The sequence below is a fragment of the Phodopus roborovskii genome, unplaced genomic scaffold (assembly GCF_943737965.1).
Source record: "Phodopus roborovskii unplaced genomic scaffold, PHOROB, whole genome shotgun sequence".
Taxonomy (NCBI): Eukaryota; Metazoa; Chordata; class Mammalia; order Rodentia; family Cricetidae; genus Phodopus; species Phodopus roborovskii.
Window position 1 is genome coordinate 7,710,470 of NW_026126638.1, and position 15,869 is coordinate 7,726,338.

Below are 15,869 nucleotides of genomic sequence, written 5' to 3' on the forward strand. Positions count from 1 at the left end.
CTCTTCTAGAGCCAGGGGTTTTCGGAACAGAGCAAGACCATATAGCTCCGTCTTGTTTTCCTCCTTGGAGCAACATCTGCCTAAAAGCACTTTGGAGGACAAGTCAACAAAATGAAACGGTGTGAAGCACTTAGCTGGGGGAGTGTCACTGAGCAGTCACAAATGACTGGTAAGCTCTCTGAAGACTTTGTCAATGCAGTTTAATAGTAGTGGCTACCATGGGTAGGGGCTGTGATTGCTCACATTGCAGAAGAGCACACAAAACAAATGCTGACTCATTTGTGGCTTTGAAATACAGTTGTCCACAGGCTTCAAGCTGAGGACACACCATTCTCAATAGCTCACTTCTAAATCAGCTGTTGAAAAACACTGAGACGCTTCCCCAGTGAAACAATACTGCAAATGGTTAGCTAATTAAGGGCAATTTAATCCACCAGGGAGCAGAACTTTAGCGTTAGTACCAGCTGGTGTTCTAGGAGCAAGTGTCCTTTTATAACTGTAAACAGGTCATAGAGAGCAGTCTGCTGCCTTCAGAAGGGGCAGCCCATGGACTTTGCTGTCAGTATTTGCGCCCATTCCCTGGGGCTGTTGTGATGTCTTATTCAGTTCTGGGTTCCAAGCCAAACAGTACAGATTTTCCTACTCAGGTGTGTCTATAAAACCAAGTTTCCTGTTCTTTCCAGCTGAAGGATCTCGGGCTTACCAGGGAGGTGATCTGAGACTATGTCTTACTGACAGATGAGTAAATGATAATTCCATTTTCCCAACATAAATACTATGTAAGATGTATTTCAAGAGATAGCTTAAGGTTGGTTTGCTTTTATATAAAGGTTTAAAGCAGAATTATGAGCACACAAAAGCATTTGTGATGGTGATTTTGGTTGTCAATGTGGCTGGATTTAGAAGCACCCAGAAGAGGTGTACAGTACATCCAAAGTTGTGTTTATACAGTGTTCACAGAGAGGATTAACAAAAGGAGAAAGAGCCACCCTAATCTTCACACCCTCTCTCCTGTCCTGCATGAGATAAACCTTATTACATGTTCCTGTTACCATATGTTCTGCCATTAATCATACAGGGCCAAACAATCTCAGAGTCCTCTAAAGCCAGACATTTTGGTCACAGCTATGCATAAATAACCATTAAAGAATTCCAGGAAAATGGCAGCCACTCAGACCAGTCAGGCCAGATGAGAGATTGCTTTGTGAACTACTTTCTTTCAATATCTCCTGCTCGTCACTGAATCCTAGATCATGTAAGTAGCTGGTACCATCATGAGTGGGTAGAAGTGAAAATGTTTCCCAACTAGGTCATTTATTATCTTGAGAGTTCTGGTACATGACCTACAGATGATGAATACTTTTAGAATACTTCCAGTGAGGAGCTGAAGCCACCTTACAGGCATGATCTCTGCCCAACACCAAATACCCACCCCACCAAAATAGCATCTCCTTCACAGGAATGCCCCTCGCTGTCTTGCAGAATATCTAGTTTGCAACATGCCCACCTAGCCATACCAAGTTTTTTTTTTTTTTTTTTTTTTTTTTTTTTTTTTTTGATTTCGGGTTGACAGGAAAGACCAACCGTTCTAACTCAGAAGGAGCCTGTGAAGTGCTAGGACAAGGTAAGGCAGTCACAGTGGAAAATGTCTTTCCCATGACATTCACCCTTTATGCCTAGAGCATGTTCCAAACAAGTGAATGATTGAGTGGTGCAGGCTCTCTGCTGGTTTTGTTGTTTGTTTGTTTTCTTATGTGTCAGTCATGATTGCATATATGGCATAGTGAGTCATGCTTGCCCTTGACTACAGCTATTCTGTAGCTGGATGCCATTATTCCATGGCTGATCCAGTGTAAGTATGCCTACCATATACTGAAAATGCATTTATGGCCAGAGGGGTATGTCAAAAATAAGTTTGCATGTCTACATTGTTTGCATTCCAAACTATCCCAAATTATGTCCAGCCCTGGGATGACTTCCTAGATCGGGGCTTAAATTACTCCAGGGTGATGCTAAACCTGTGTGGTGCTGGGAATGCACTGGATTGGACTATGTTCTTTTCAGCCTTCACAAAGCCACACCAGGGGGCTAACATGGCCAGTCTGGCCATGGCCTTATTTCAGTAGCTACCTGGAGTCAATGGTGAACTGAAGGTTGTGTTGTTCTCTGGTTGTGAAAATCTCTCTTGCCTGTTCAGGAGAGCCTGATTGGCAGAGAGAAAGAGGTTTGTACATAATTTGCTGCAATTAATTTGATGTGCTTCTGTAAGGGCACAACAGGCAGAGAGTTGCTCCATGCTCAAAGTCAAAGCCATGTGTCCTTACTACAGTGAGTGTGAGGGAGGGTTTGCAGGGATGATTTGGGATGTCTTGTAAGGCCATTTGAAAGTGACTAACTTTGTTTCACTGCCCACCCCTCAAGGAAGAAGAAACTCATTCCCTGGAGGTTCCTCTGCCGGAGAATCCTAGGCTGCAATGTTCTGCATAACTCCAGGTGTCAGCCATCCTGTGGTCTCTGTGTAGGAAACCACTAGGAGACATCACTAGAAACTACAACACTCTTTCTTCAGTACCAAGTAACAACAAGCTCAATCTCTCTCTCTCTCTCTTGCTCCCCCCAACCCCGTCTCTGTCTTTCTCTCCTTCTTTCCTTCTCTCTCCCGTGTCCCGTGTAAAAGTGGTAGAGTCTTGGCTGTCTCAGCATCTCTTGGCAATCAGTTCTTGCAAAACACTTCAGCGACTTGTGCATTACTAGAAATGATCTGTGGTGCTAGCCATCAGCTGCGAGAGGTGTGAAGGCATTTTACATATTTAAGCATTAGGGACTTTAACATCAAGGTGGTCATCTGCTTTATGTACTTGAGGGCCCCTTGTCACAACACCCCAGAGAAAGTGTCACTTGTTCTTTATTCTTTACCTCTCTCCTCAGATAAGAATATAATAATAGAGCAGGGAACATTGTATTCCTCCCATGGCCAATAGATTTTAACTCACAAAGAAGGCCAGGCTGGCGAGCCAGTAACCCCGGTCTGCCTCTCCAGTGCTGGGATTACAAGCACATGTCACTATGCCTGACTTTTATGTGCAGGTTTGGGGGATTGAACTCAGGTGCTTATGTTTGCAAGTAAATAACACAAGAGCTACCTCTCCAGTGTAAGTACCGTGATTTCAAGAGAGAAAACAAGACAACGTTTTGGCTCCAGATTCCTTGGAAACTAGAGCTGCCTCCTCTGCCAGGGAGCCAGCCTGTTCCTTTACTTCCCCTCTCTTGCTGCTGTCAGGACAGGACTGACCTAGAGCCAGTGCCCTTAGAGCTGTGAATGAAGGGTCCTGCCCAAATTGGACTTGATTAAGATGCATGCAGGGGAAGGGTCTGAGACTCTGGTGTTTATGTGTGCAGTCCTTCCATGACTCTCCATGCCCCATGCTAGAAAGGAACTCTCAGCACAGAGCAGGAAATGAAGTGGCTGGGCTTTCCCAGTCCCCGGCACTCTGGGTTGCCCACTGGCCCCTGTGCATGCAGAAAGACTGCAGAACAGACAGGCTGCACACAACTCACTGGGAAAGGCTTCCACTCTTGCTTCCATTTCATCTGGGCACAGGTGGAAGGCGATAAGGCTGAAACATCCACGCAAAGCCAAGGCCGACCCAGGAGCTACCTCGGACTGTGAATAGAATTCTAATGCCTCTAAAGCCTGGGGAGCCTCTGGTCATCTAGTGTCTTACATAAGGATTGACACCTTTCTGAATAACGTCCACAGGTATAGCCCAGGTGCAGATGGTTTTCTTCCCCAGTCCCCCCCCTCCTCTTCCTCTTCTTCCTCCCCTTCTTATCCCTTCTCTGGTACCATAGCTACTTTCTCCCCTTCCTACCCATTCTCTCCTCCTTCCCCTTCCTCCCCTCCTTCCCACCCCCTCTCTCTCTTTTCTGCCCTTCTCTCCTCCCCCCTTTTCCTTCCTTCTTTAGTTTCATTTCATTTCATTTTGAATACACATGGCATTTTGAAAACACACTAATGTCAGCTGAGTGAAACAAGGCTGTGTTCTTTTTTTTTTCAGGTTGAGAAAGACCATTGATTGAGAAGAGATGCTTCAACTCATATTCTATATGCATAGGAGGCTTTCATTCTTTACATAGCTTCATAATAACTTGCTTGTACAAATAAAGTGTGTCTGAGAGTCAGATAATGGAGCTTATCCCTAGCTAACCATAGAAGCCTAGCATATCTGACAGACATTTCTGTGAACCAGGGTAATCTTAAGGACTGGACCACCTTGGCTTGGCAAGTTTTCAGTCACTCTTTTTGGGGTCCTTCTTTAAACATTATTTCTAAATTATTTACATTTGAATGAGATAATAAAATGTCATCCATGTAATGGTAAATCATAGATTGAGGAAATTGCTTACATATTATTTCCAATGGCTGCTGTACAAATATTGTCACAGGGTGGGTCTCCCTGTGGGAGAACCTTCCACTGATATCTTTCAGCAGGTTGAGAATTATTGGAAGTAGGTACCATGAAGGCAAATTTTTCTCTATTTTTTTCTTGTAAAGGTATAGTAAAGAAACAGTCTTTTAAACAAATAATTATAATAGGCCAATCTTTAGGTAATAAAGGAGGCAATGGTATTCTAGGCTGTAGGGAGATCATTGGCTCAATTACTTTATGAATGGCTCTCAGGTATGTAAACATTCTCCATTATCCTGATTTCTTTTTAGGATGATGTGGAATGTCCTTCTGTAGATATGTTTCTCTTCTTGCTTTACAAATAAAACACCAATTGGCTAGTAACCAGACAGGAAGTATAGGCAGGGCTACCAGGATGAGGAGAATTCTTGTGAGAGGACATAGTGGTTGAGCTGCCAGAGAGATACCATGTAGCTGCTGAAGGAGTAGAAATACTTAGATTAATAGAAATGGGTTAATAATGAAGAGAGAGCTAGCTAATAATAAATCTGAGCCATCAGCTAAACAGTTTATAATTAATAAGACTCTGTGTGTTTATTTGGGACTAAAGGGCAGCAAGGCCAGGTGGGAAAGAAACTCCATCCACACAGCTCAAAGTGCAGGTTCTAGAAGAAGCCATTGATTGCTTCCTACGTTAGGTCCCTGTGACTGCTGCACAGATGGCTACCAGCATAAATGTCTTCCTGTAAGTTCTTCAGGCTGTTAACTGTGCATAATACTTCTAGACTCCAGGGAGGAATCCTCTCCTCACCTCTTTCAGCTTCTTGTGTCTCCATTGCTTGCCTAAGCTTGTCCCTTTGATCTCAACTACATCTTGAAGTGCCCCTTTCTTCCTCTTCTGTGCCGCATAGCTCAGCTTTTTGTTTGTCATCAGATTGAACACCCATCTCGACAACCCAGGATGGTCTCACTTCATAGTCTTAGTTATGTCTGCAAGTGCCTCCCACCATTTGTATCAGCATTCACTGGATCTAAAGGTTGGCTGGTGGATATGTCTTTTTGATGGGACCTTCTAACATCCTTGGTGACCCAATGGGGTAGCAGGATTTGGAGGACTGGATGAGAAGTCATTGGGTGCTAGAAGGAAGGCAGCCATCAGGGTGATGAGTAGATGGGAACATAGCAAAAGAGAGAAAGGAATGTTGGGAGCCCTGTGGCAGCCCAAGAGTGAATATTGGGTTATCTGCAGCCTGGGACTTGAATGTAATCATTCCTATATCCAAGTGGGTCTTAGGAACTTCCTGAAACTAGGGACTATCTTAATAGCCTGAAATATGCAGATTCGAACTTGAACAAAACCATGGAAGTCGTGGTAGCTCACTCAGATAGGCAGGTCTGAGGTTATCCAAGAGCTGCAGGTTTATTCTAGATTCACCTGAGCAGGGGATACCCTGGCAGATCTAAGGAAGGCTTTCTGTGAGATGGTGGTCCCTATAAAGCACTGGATTGGTTCTAACAATTAAGAGGAAGAAAAGGCAGATATCTACTCCCTGACCCTTGGTATTCTGCACTCCATATGCTCCCAGGATGTGAGACTTCTATTCTCCTGCCACTTCCAAAAGATCTGCTCTCTATGATCTCTTCCAAGAGTACAATCACTTGGTGTTGTAGAAAACATTTGTAATCTTAGCATTTGGAAGGTGGATGAAGGAGGGCCACAAGTTCAAGGCTAGTCCCAGAAACATAATGAATTATATGTCAGATACATAAGACCCTGACTCTAAATAAACAACAATTATTTACTTTATTAAAAAAATTGAGATGGTTAGAGGAAAAAAAAGAAAGAAAGAAAAAAAGAAAGAAAGATGATTCGCTAATTGACCGCTCCAGAGGCTTGCATGCATGGCTCACACCCTTACTTTTTGCTTAACTACCTGGATATCCAAGTTGAACCCTCATTAGTCATTCCTGATCCCTCTACTAAGCTATTCTTAGCCTAGTATTCTATTATTTGACCAAAATGGTCTCAGCCAAGATATGACAGATCTTGTGTGAGGTTAGCTGTCTCCTGCTAGCTTTTATCCTAAAGTTAATAGAGCAAGGAAAATACATTTTCAAAGAGAAACTATGTCCACATTTCTTCAGTAAGCTCATTGACATCCAACTGTTTCAGGATAGGAGCCCTATAAACAGGTACACTGACAAACCACTTTTTCTGAGGTTTTAGTTAGTTGTTTGCATGTTGGCTTGAAAGCTACACCCTACTGTCTTCGCCCATTATAAGTTATTATAACAGAAAATTGCAAAGTTGGTGATCTGTAAAGAAAAGAAAGGTATCCTTCACTGCTCTAGAGGCTGACAAGTTCAGGACATGGTATCAGCATCTGGCAAAGGTCTTTTCACTGTGCCAAAGCATGACAGAGAACATGTTGTGGGGACAGCTGTACACATGACAGAAGAGATCAGGAAGGCCAGAGCAAAGAGCTGCAGACATTGAACTCACATTCACAACATTCATGGGGGCAGAGCCCTCATAACCTAATCACATTTTGGTACTGCTACTGTGTCAATTAAATTTCAACCCAAGTTTGGTAGAAGACATTCAAATCATATTAGTTACCTATATGCCAAAAAAGAGAAACAGTAGCTTTCTGACTCTATGAAATTTCTCAGAAATCCATTTATCCAGAAAAGTCAAGGGGTCTTCACTTACGTGCCATATGGCCATCCTTATTGTTCTCCCTTTGTTGCAGGTAAGTCTAAGGGCATTGCACACTAGTAGAACTCTTTGTTAGGAACGTTGAATGGCAAAGACCATTGTTGTCTGGATAGATGAATAGTTTGTCAATAAAGCTTTTCTTTTTTAACTCCCATTGGGAGATAAATCATAAAGTATAATTTAAGGATGTCACCATGGTGATAGGATGGTGTGAAGCAGAATATAGCCAGGCATCCTAGAGAGCCCATTAGCCACACAGGCAGCTTGCAATGGCTACATTCACTTCATGTCCCTGTGGGTTTGCTTAAATCCAACCTCATCCCCACCGCCTACATCAATGGCCCTTCTCTCTCATGCCATCACCACTTCATCACCAACAATGGCTTGCAGGCCAGGGTCTCTTTATGCCCAGGCTAAAGTCAATATGAAAGCCGTTAGCCTTCACAAATACTAGAAATCACTGCTGGTGTCTATTTAAACGATACCCCTGAATGATTTGTCAAACAAACTAGAAATTTTAGAACACCATCTAATTATTATGGCTTAATTAATTAGATAGTTTAATTTTTAGTACAGAGAAACGATTTAGCTTGTTAAACTTTGATAAGGTATATGGAGGATGCACGAAAAGGGTGATTAACCAGAAAAAGCATCGTGGTCTAAATAGTGTGGCACACTGGTGGGCGGGGCTGTGATAGTCAACCAAGAATATCATAAGGGCAAGTTATTTAACCTCTAAGCTCCAATTGCTTCATCTACAAATAAAGATATTAACGACTAACGACACCATTACACAATACTGCCTCTGCAATGTTTTTGGCATTATGCCTGGCTTAAAAGGAGCTGGGAAAAAAAAAGTGTTAGCCAAGATACCGCTGAAATATCATCAGTAATAATGACAACGATGATCTTTGTCAGCGGTAGTAAGAACTGGTAAGTAAGAACTGGTAGTAAGAACTGGTAGTAAGCACAGTGGTACCCTGAGAAAAGTTGGGTGAGGTAGATCCAAAACAGCTAGTTAATGAAAGAGTAGAGAATTAAATTTGAATTAACTAGAGTAGAGACAGGAGTGGCTATATGAACTGTTGTGGTTAGAGTGTGAAATGGTTCCCACAGGATTACTTGTTTCAACATATACTCCCTGCTGCTTGCGGCAATGTTTTGGAACCATTAGGACATGGTACTTTGCTGGCTGAAGAGAGTCATTAGGGGTGGGGCTTGAGGTTGTATGTCTCAGCACCACTTCCTGTCTGACCTCTGCTCCTGAATGCAGAAGCTGCTTGACATGCTATCTCCTACTCACAATGCTGTGCTTCCCTCCCTTGAGTTCTTTTTGTTAGCTATTTTGTTACTACTGTAAAGAAAACCTAACATATGAATCTCAGTCTACGCCATACCTTTGCCTGAGATTCCCTGTAAGGGAAACATCCTAGGAGAGGGTTTTAGAATTAAATACGCAAGGCTTCAACCTTGGCTCTGTCTCTTGATATGTGAGACTTCAGGGAATTACAGCTTATCTAGGAGTTGCAGTGTCCTTCTGGGAAATGGGAATAACCACATCTAGATGAAAGATTATGCAAATAACACACACAGATGCAGCAAAGAAGTACCTAGTACCCAGCAAATACTGGTGGGTGGAGGTCTCTCCCCTTCGCACTAGGTTTGGCAGACAGCAAAATGGGACGTCCATCTGGATAGGTGAGAGACACAAGAACAAGTACCATGGGCTTATTGCTTAGGGAAGAAGATGCCACTAACTTCCTTACACCCCTTTGCACATGGGTGTCTGAGGAATGCACAGTAGGGCTGCTGGAAGGTGCACCTGAATTCATTATATCATGCTGTTTTTCAGGGTTCAGTGCAGTGTACCATAACCAACGGAAGGCAAGCAGCAGGAGCATCACAGAAGGTAACGTCCTTACCAACCATAAATGAAATCTCAGCGTACTCTTTGTTTTCTGGCCAAATATTGATGACTACTTTTTAAGCTATAAATGTCAGGGCTACAGACATCTTCCCATTGTCGCTCTGAGATGTTTACCATTTGATTTGAGTGACACAGACGATATATCACTTGATAGTCCAAACAAGCTTCAGAACTCTTCTCTATTGTAAATGTTACTTTCCCTGATGGAAATGTAACTTCTTTGGAAAAAAAAAAAGCAATCTTCCAAATCATCTCATTTCCACTTCAATAATATTGTTTCAATGCATATATTATTTTCCCTTTCCAAATTCAAATAATATGCTTCCCCACATGTATTTCCATGCCAGTCCCAAGATTTTGTTTTCTTTAGGTGTTTTGAAGTAAAGCTAATATGAATTTTGACATTTTAAGTACACTTTCAAAACACTCTCCTCTGATTTTTACAACTGTTCCTGACACTAATATTCAGTCATATGTCATTAGTTACTTAAATGTTTTCTATAATTATGTAGATTATGTTGACACTTTCTGGTAGGATGCTTATAATTTACTATTTTGTCACTTGTGAAATTTTGCAATACATCAGATATCCATTTTCAGTCATTTCCAATTCAGCAGCTTTTAAAGGCTCCTGCTGTGCTGTGGCTTCCTCTCCCTGTAGTCTCATGTCCACTGTGGGCACAGGAGGCTCATAAGCACACAGATTCTCTCTCTTCTCTTACAGGGACCTATTTTTCTTGTCCTAATAATGACCAAATAATGGCACTGGCTGTGAGATTCACATTCAAAGAGAAATACTATTATGCACACGTCTTCAGATAATCATATAGAACACGGAAGACATAATAAAGGCCTGAATAATTGTCATGGAAGAGGGAGATGTACAGCTGCATGGAAGAAGCCTAGAGAGAGTTCTGCAAGTAAAGAATCTCCAATCTGAGTCAGGTTTACATAGTTTAGCAAATGAAAACTGGGAAGAAAACATTCCTAAGCAGATGGCTGGACTAAGCCATGGTCAAGAATGATAAAGAGTTATAGATGCCTATGATGCAGGATGCAAGCATTTGGCCAGAGTTACTAGCGAGCTGGTGATCATTAATAAGGGACATGGAAGCCACATTGGGGGGAAGAAGCAAGCAGCAGTGTATACTATGTGCAAAAAAAAATTGATATGATCTAATACGGCAGGCAGACACATAGTTTCTTTGCTATAAGTAGCCTAGGATGGTCATGAGGAAAGGAAATTTTCCCCTTCCATGTCAACTATGTTTAGTTCAAATACATTTTAAGTTGTTGCTGGGTGAAATGATGGTATTAGAGAAACAAATACAATATTTGGAGGTATTTCTAGAGACATTTGAAGAAGGTAAGACAAATATGGTAGATTATCATCACGTTAACTGACAGTCTCAAAAAGGGCTGTGACCCACCACTCTGTTGCCATGGTGATGCATAGTGACATGAGCGTGTTAGACATGGACAATTTATGCTTGGGAATTTAATCTAGTACACCTTTTCCAAACGAGTGCAAGGTAACATGTTCTAATGATTTGGCAACTGATGGAGTACCATCTCTGGCAAATCTACACACGGCAGGAGAGCCCTTAGAGAGTCTGATACATCCATAATTTTTGGTAGGTGTTGCCTACCTGAACTATACCAAGAATAAGTGAAGTCAGAGATGGAGGTTGGTAGCTTTCTATTTAGTTCCATAATGACTGTGCCGGCTGGTTTTGTGTGTCAACTTGACACAAGCTAGGGTCATCAGAGAGGAAGGAGCCTCAGTTGAGGAAATGCCTCCATGACATCCAGCTGTAAGGCATTTTCTCAATTACTGATCAATGGGGGGAAGGGTCCAGTCCATGGTATGTGTGCTATCCCTGGGCTGGTGATCCTGGATTCTGTAAGGAAGCATGTTGAGCAAGCCAGTAATTAGCACCCTCCCATGGGCTCTGTATCAGCTCCTGCCTCTAGCATCCTGCCCTGCTTGAGTTCCTGGCTTGACTTTCCTCTGATGTTTGATGCTGGACAGTAATATAGAAGTATAAGTTGAATAAACACTTTCCTACCCAACTTGCTTTTGATCACGGTGTTTCATTACAGCAAAAGAAAGCCTAACCAAGACAATGACAATAGATTCTGCTGATAGGACCATAAGCAAGAGAAAGGTCTAAAAACGAATCAGAAACAAATGGGTGAATATGCATATATAAATAAATTATGAGTTAGAGCAATACATGATACTTTAAGAAAGGAGAAGGGCATACAAGGAAGAGAAAACATTTTTAAGTTGAAATAAAAATAAATCAGAATAATTTAATAATTAAAAGAAAAATAAAGCAAAAGGAAGACAAATCAGATAAACTGAAACTCATAACATGTCACTTACAGTGATTATAATGTATTAGTGTGTCTTTCACACGCACATATACACACACATACTCACATACAGACGTGCATATGCACACAAAAGAACACCATACAATTCCCTCAAGGAACTGTTTCTTTTTCTCATATGCTTCTGAGAATTCTTGGTGAATGAAGAGGAGTGGATGGAGGAACTGGCTCCTAAGTCAAGACAGTAACTTTTCACAAGGACCCTCACCCATGTGATAAAGTATTATCCATCAGTCTCAAAACACATCTGCCTGTATCTCAGGGCTTCATCCTGGAAGTGGAAGTGGAAAGTGACATTTCCTAAGTGTTAAAGATCTAAAGAACACAAAAAAATTGTAGTAAGTGAAAAAATGAAAAATGCTTTGGTCTCAAACTTTCCTAGACTCTCTGCAAACACAACCTTTCTAGTCCCAGACCATCATGATTGTTATAGGTCAAGATGACAAATCTCTCATGGAGACTGGTATGCTTCAGGCTGACCTACATGATCCCATGCATGGAGAGCACGTTTTGTACCACTCAGCCAGGAAAGATGGAAACTAGTAGATGCCTCCCTTTCTCTCCCCACTGCCAGGTGGGTGGGGAGGACGGCAATTGGTGTGGGGGCAACCCACTCATCTGCACCACACAGGGGCAATCATACATTAACTAGCACTTCTCTTCAAGACACAATGTGAATAACCCTCCCGCTCAGCCCTACGAACACGCGAGTGTGCAGAGGGAACAAAGGGAGAGCCCACAGCCAAGCACCATCGGGAGGAAAATGAGGTGTAAAGCTCTGGTATCCCCAGTGTGGGTACACAGGGGCAGCCCTCTAATAACACAGCAAACAGGCAGCCCTGAGCTGAGAGGCCACCCAACTGCATCCAATAAGAGCAGCTATGTACTCAGAGAACCTGCTAGCATAGCAAGCCCCTTATTTTGCAGCCCAGGGTGCCCTTGTGACAGCCTTTTCCAAATCAGAAGGCAAGCTTGGAGTATTAATTCAGTGGAGAATCCAGCTTCTGTACCATGTCCCAACTGAAGAAAACACAAGAAATAGCTGCTGATTCTCAACATTTAGAAAATCACCAGGTTCTTGAGAACTGTGAGTATGGCTCAGGACAGGATAGAGAAAGATGCACGTTTTAAATGGGTCCCTTACCTTCTTGTCACTCAGACCAGAAACCTGGTCCACATACTCCTCTTGGATCATGAAGGCTGCTAAGTTGGCAGTGTAGCTGGCCAGGAAAATGACAGCAAAGAAGGCCCACACTGACACCATGATCTTGGAGGTGGTCCCCTTCGGGTTCTGCACAGGGACGGAGTTGTTGAATACCAGACCCCAGAGTAACCAGATTGCTTTGCCAATGGTAAAAGATGGGCCTCCTGGCTCTAGTGTGATACAAAAGACAGAAGAAAACAAATTAAGACTGAATCATTGGACCTAGTTCAATCTACAAGTACCCAGATCTGGGAAGTTCCTGGCAAGAGCAGACCACCCTAATAGCAGCCTTACAATTCAAGAACATGTGTCTCTCCTGGGATCCCAAGAAAGGCAGAAGATGGTTTGTTAAAGGCAAATCCACAGCCCTCTGGTATGGTGAGAGCTTTCTCCAGCTAAAATTCTTCCCGCCTTCATATATTTAGACCATCAAGGTCTTTTGGGTGAAAGTTGGGTAACAATGACTAACTATTCCAAAATAGTCACATTGACTATTTTTCTTAAAATTTGCCATTGTATCTACCAAGGAAGTATTTAACTTCCAAAACATCAGCAAGAATTGTGTAAGGCCCCTTTCTACTACTGCCATAACCCTTAAGGTTGAGTTTCACCAGTGCTAGATGACTGAATGTAATTTTAGCTTCAGCATCTAGCCATTAGAAGCTGATGTCTTTAAAATGACCTTGATTCTCCTAATCATTCCATGACAACTCTTCCCAACTGGTTTAATGCAGCTGACACTTCTGCACAAAGAAGCCCAGATAAGAAAGAGATCACTGACTCTTAGCATGGTCATGTCTATCTATAACAGAAACATAGCTGTTCTTGACAGATATCACTCTATCTGATCTTAGAGTTTCTGCCCATAAATGATTGGTGACTTGCCTGATGTCCCTGCTTGGTGGGGGAGAGACCTTGTGTGTTACCTGAATCTTAGTGCACACTTCCCCTGCAGAAATTAATGCCTGCCCATAGAGTTTTCCAACATATTAGCAAAGGCCTTAGAATGTTTGGTATGATGCTGCAGCATGTGCTCAGTCAACCACATCATCAGGGCTTGCACATGTTGAACTAGCTATCTAGCTATGTACGTACATCTATGACTGTGGTCTTGACATCATACAATAGATGTGAAAGTAGAAAGTTGTTTACAAAGCAAATGCTGTGCTGTATTTAGATATTTAGAATGGAACAGTGCTGGAATCCCTGTGAAGAGAAGCATCTGAAGGTAACATGAGCAATCATGAGATCTTGGGTGGAGTTTGCAAATCTCTTTTTTTCCAGGGTGAGAGGGCAGTTTATCCTATCTCTGGCTCTTAAAGGTATTGACCACTGTCTACTCTTTGGGATACTTAGAAGGTTCACTCACTACACCCTCTCAGTTTGGAATATAGGTCACTACTTCTAGGTAACTTTTTTGGCATAGGTGGGAAGTCAATGACCACACTATATTGTGGAGACATGCACAACTCTGTCTCATAAAACACACCCATCTATAAGGTAGACCAGCACTTGGAAGTCCATTGGTGAAACAGTAACTCTCAAGTTTGAACTGGGAATCCCACCGAAGCACTAATGTCATGTTTATTGAACACTGTTGCAAGGTGAACACCTTAAAGATTCTTATTAAACAGATGCAAGGTGAATCTGGTTATTCTAATAAGACCAAGGTAAATAACCACTCTTGAAACAAATAATGTCTGAGCCTCATCCTTGGTTTAGTAACTCATCAGGCTAGGTCTAAGCACCTTTCTCTTTGAAGTGTCCGTTATGCAATTCTTATTAGTACCTAAGATTAAGAATTTGTCTTCTTGGAGGTACATTCCAGAATAACTAGAATTCTAAAAGGAAAAGACTTAGAAGAAGCTGGATATTTCTTAATCCTGGGGTTTTTATGAAGTTCTGAAGGAGCTATTTACCAGATTCTCATGACCCTTCAGAAGTTTGATAAAGTTTTCAAAAAATATCAAAAGTACTTCAAACACAGGGCCAGTTTCCCCATGTTGATGCCCATTTACTTAGGAAATGAGACCCACCCTATTGTAGCTACAAGAGAGAACTTCTGTGTCCTTTTTATTTCAAGCACACTAATCCTAGGGAGGGGGGCTGGGCCGAAGACCCAGGTTGTGGAGATCCTGTAAATCAGTCATAATCCTCCAACTGTGGGAAGCTCCAGTGGACACAACAATTTTCATATACCCTCTGGGCAGTCTAAATTTTCTGACTCTTTACTGTGTATGTATAGTCTGCCCTTCCCCTCACATTTCTCAGTCAACTTCCCATAACCCACAGTTTACAAAAAATGACCAGACACATGATAACCATCTCCATTATCAATCTTTCTTTTTAAACATTGCTACACTGGCATTACAATGGCCCCCAACCTCATAGGAAGTAAGGTGACTGCAGGTAACAAACAATGGATGTGATGGTTTTGAGTTGTGAAGTGGGGGGGGGGGTAAGATGCAGAAGTCCATCCACGTGACCTTACCTCTGCCATCAGCTAGGCACCTGTTGTAACCCACAGGGCTGAAGTATTCAAAGACAAAGACAGCCACAGCAGAGACAATGAGCAGCATCACAAACATCATCACCCACACGTCAGCACTGAATGGTTCTGGGAAGGAAAGCAAAACAGTGCTCAGGGTCAAAGCAGAGAACAAATAGCTCATCACCTCCATAATCATCTCTTTTGAGAGGAGCAAGCCACAAGTGTGCTGTGTGCCCTCAGAGAGCCAGGGTTGGATTTGGAAGATGTAAGATAAACTCAAGCACCTCCCCCTTTCTGCCTGGGCATGCAAAGACCATTTTTTTTTTTCAAGTGCATGAAGATGCCATCTTGTTTGTGAGCCTTTCTGGGTTTACTGGGGACAGTTTCTGTCACTCCTGCCACCATATTTGAATCTTCTAATGAATGATGCAATTGAAGGAGGTGGATCTGGCACAAGTAAATGACAATAAACTGACTTGCTTTATGCCCTCATCAACATGGCCTTCAAGTCTTGTGGACAAATTCGTGACAAATGTAGGTACTACTGTAGAGTCGAATTGATTTGGCGATACTGTTGTACAATGAGTAACCATTCCCCTTCATTTTTGTGTTCAGATTACTTCTCTTAGTGTTCAGCCTGCAGTTACTTTTTTCAGCCTACTCTATTGAGGAATGTCATAGTAGATATTATTAAGATATGAGATTATACATTAACCAGTTTA

General features: G+C 42.2%; 1 protein-coding gene across 1 annotated transcript in view; it reads right to left on the reverse strand.

Moving 5' to 3' along the window:
- Nucleotides 1–15,869, reverse strand: part of Grin2b (glutamate ionotropic receptor NMDA type subunit 2B) — a 427,951-nt gene that overhangs the window by 26,886 nt on the left and 385,196 nt on the right. The window contains exons 8-9 of the mRNA XM_051173139.1: nucleotides 15,148–15,273; nucleotides 12,597–12,826 (exon numbers count right to left, since the gene is read on the reverse strand). Coding sequence (XP_051029096.1) covers nucleotides 12,597–12,826; nucleotides 15,148–15,273 — 356 coding nt within the window. The remainder of the gene's footprint in view (nucleotides 1–12,596; nucleotides 12,827–15,147; nucleotides 15,274–15,869) is intronic.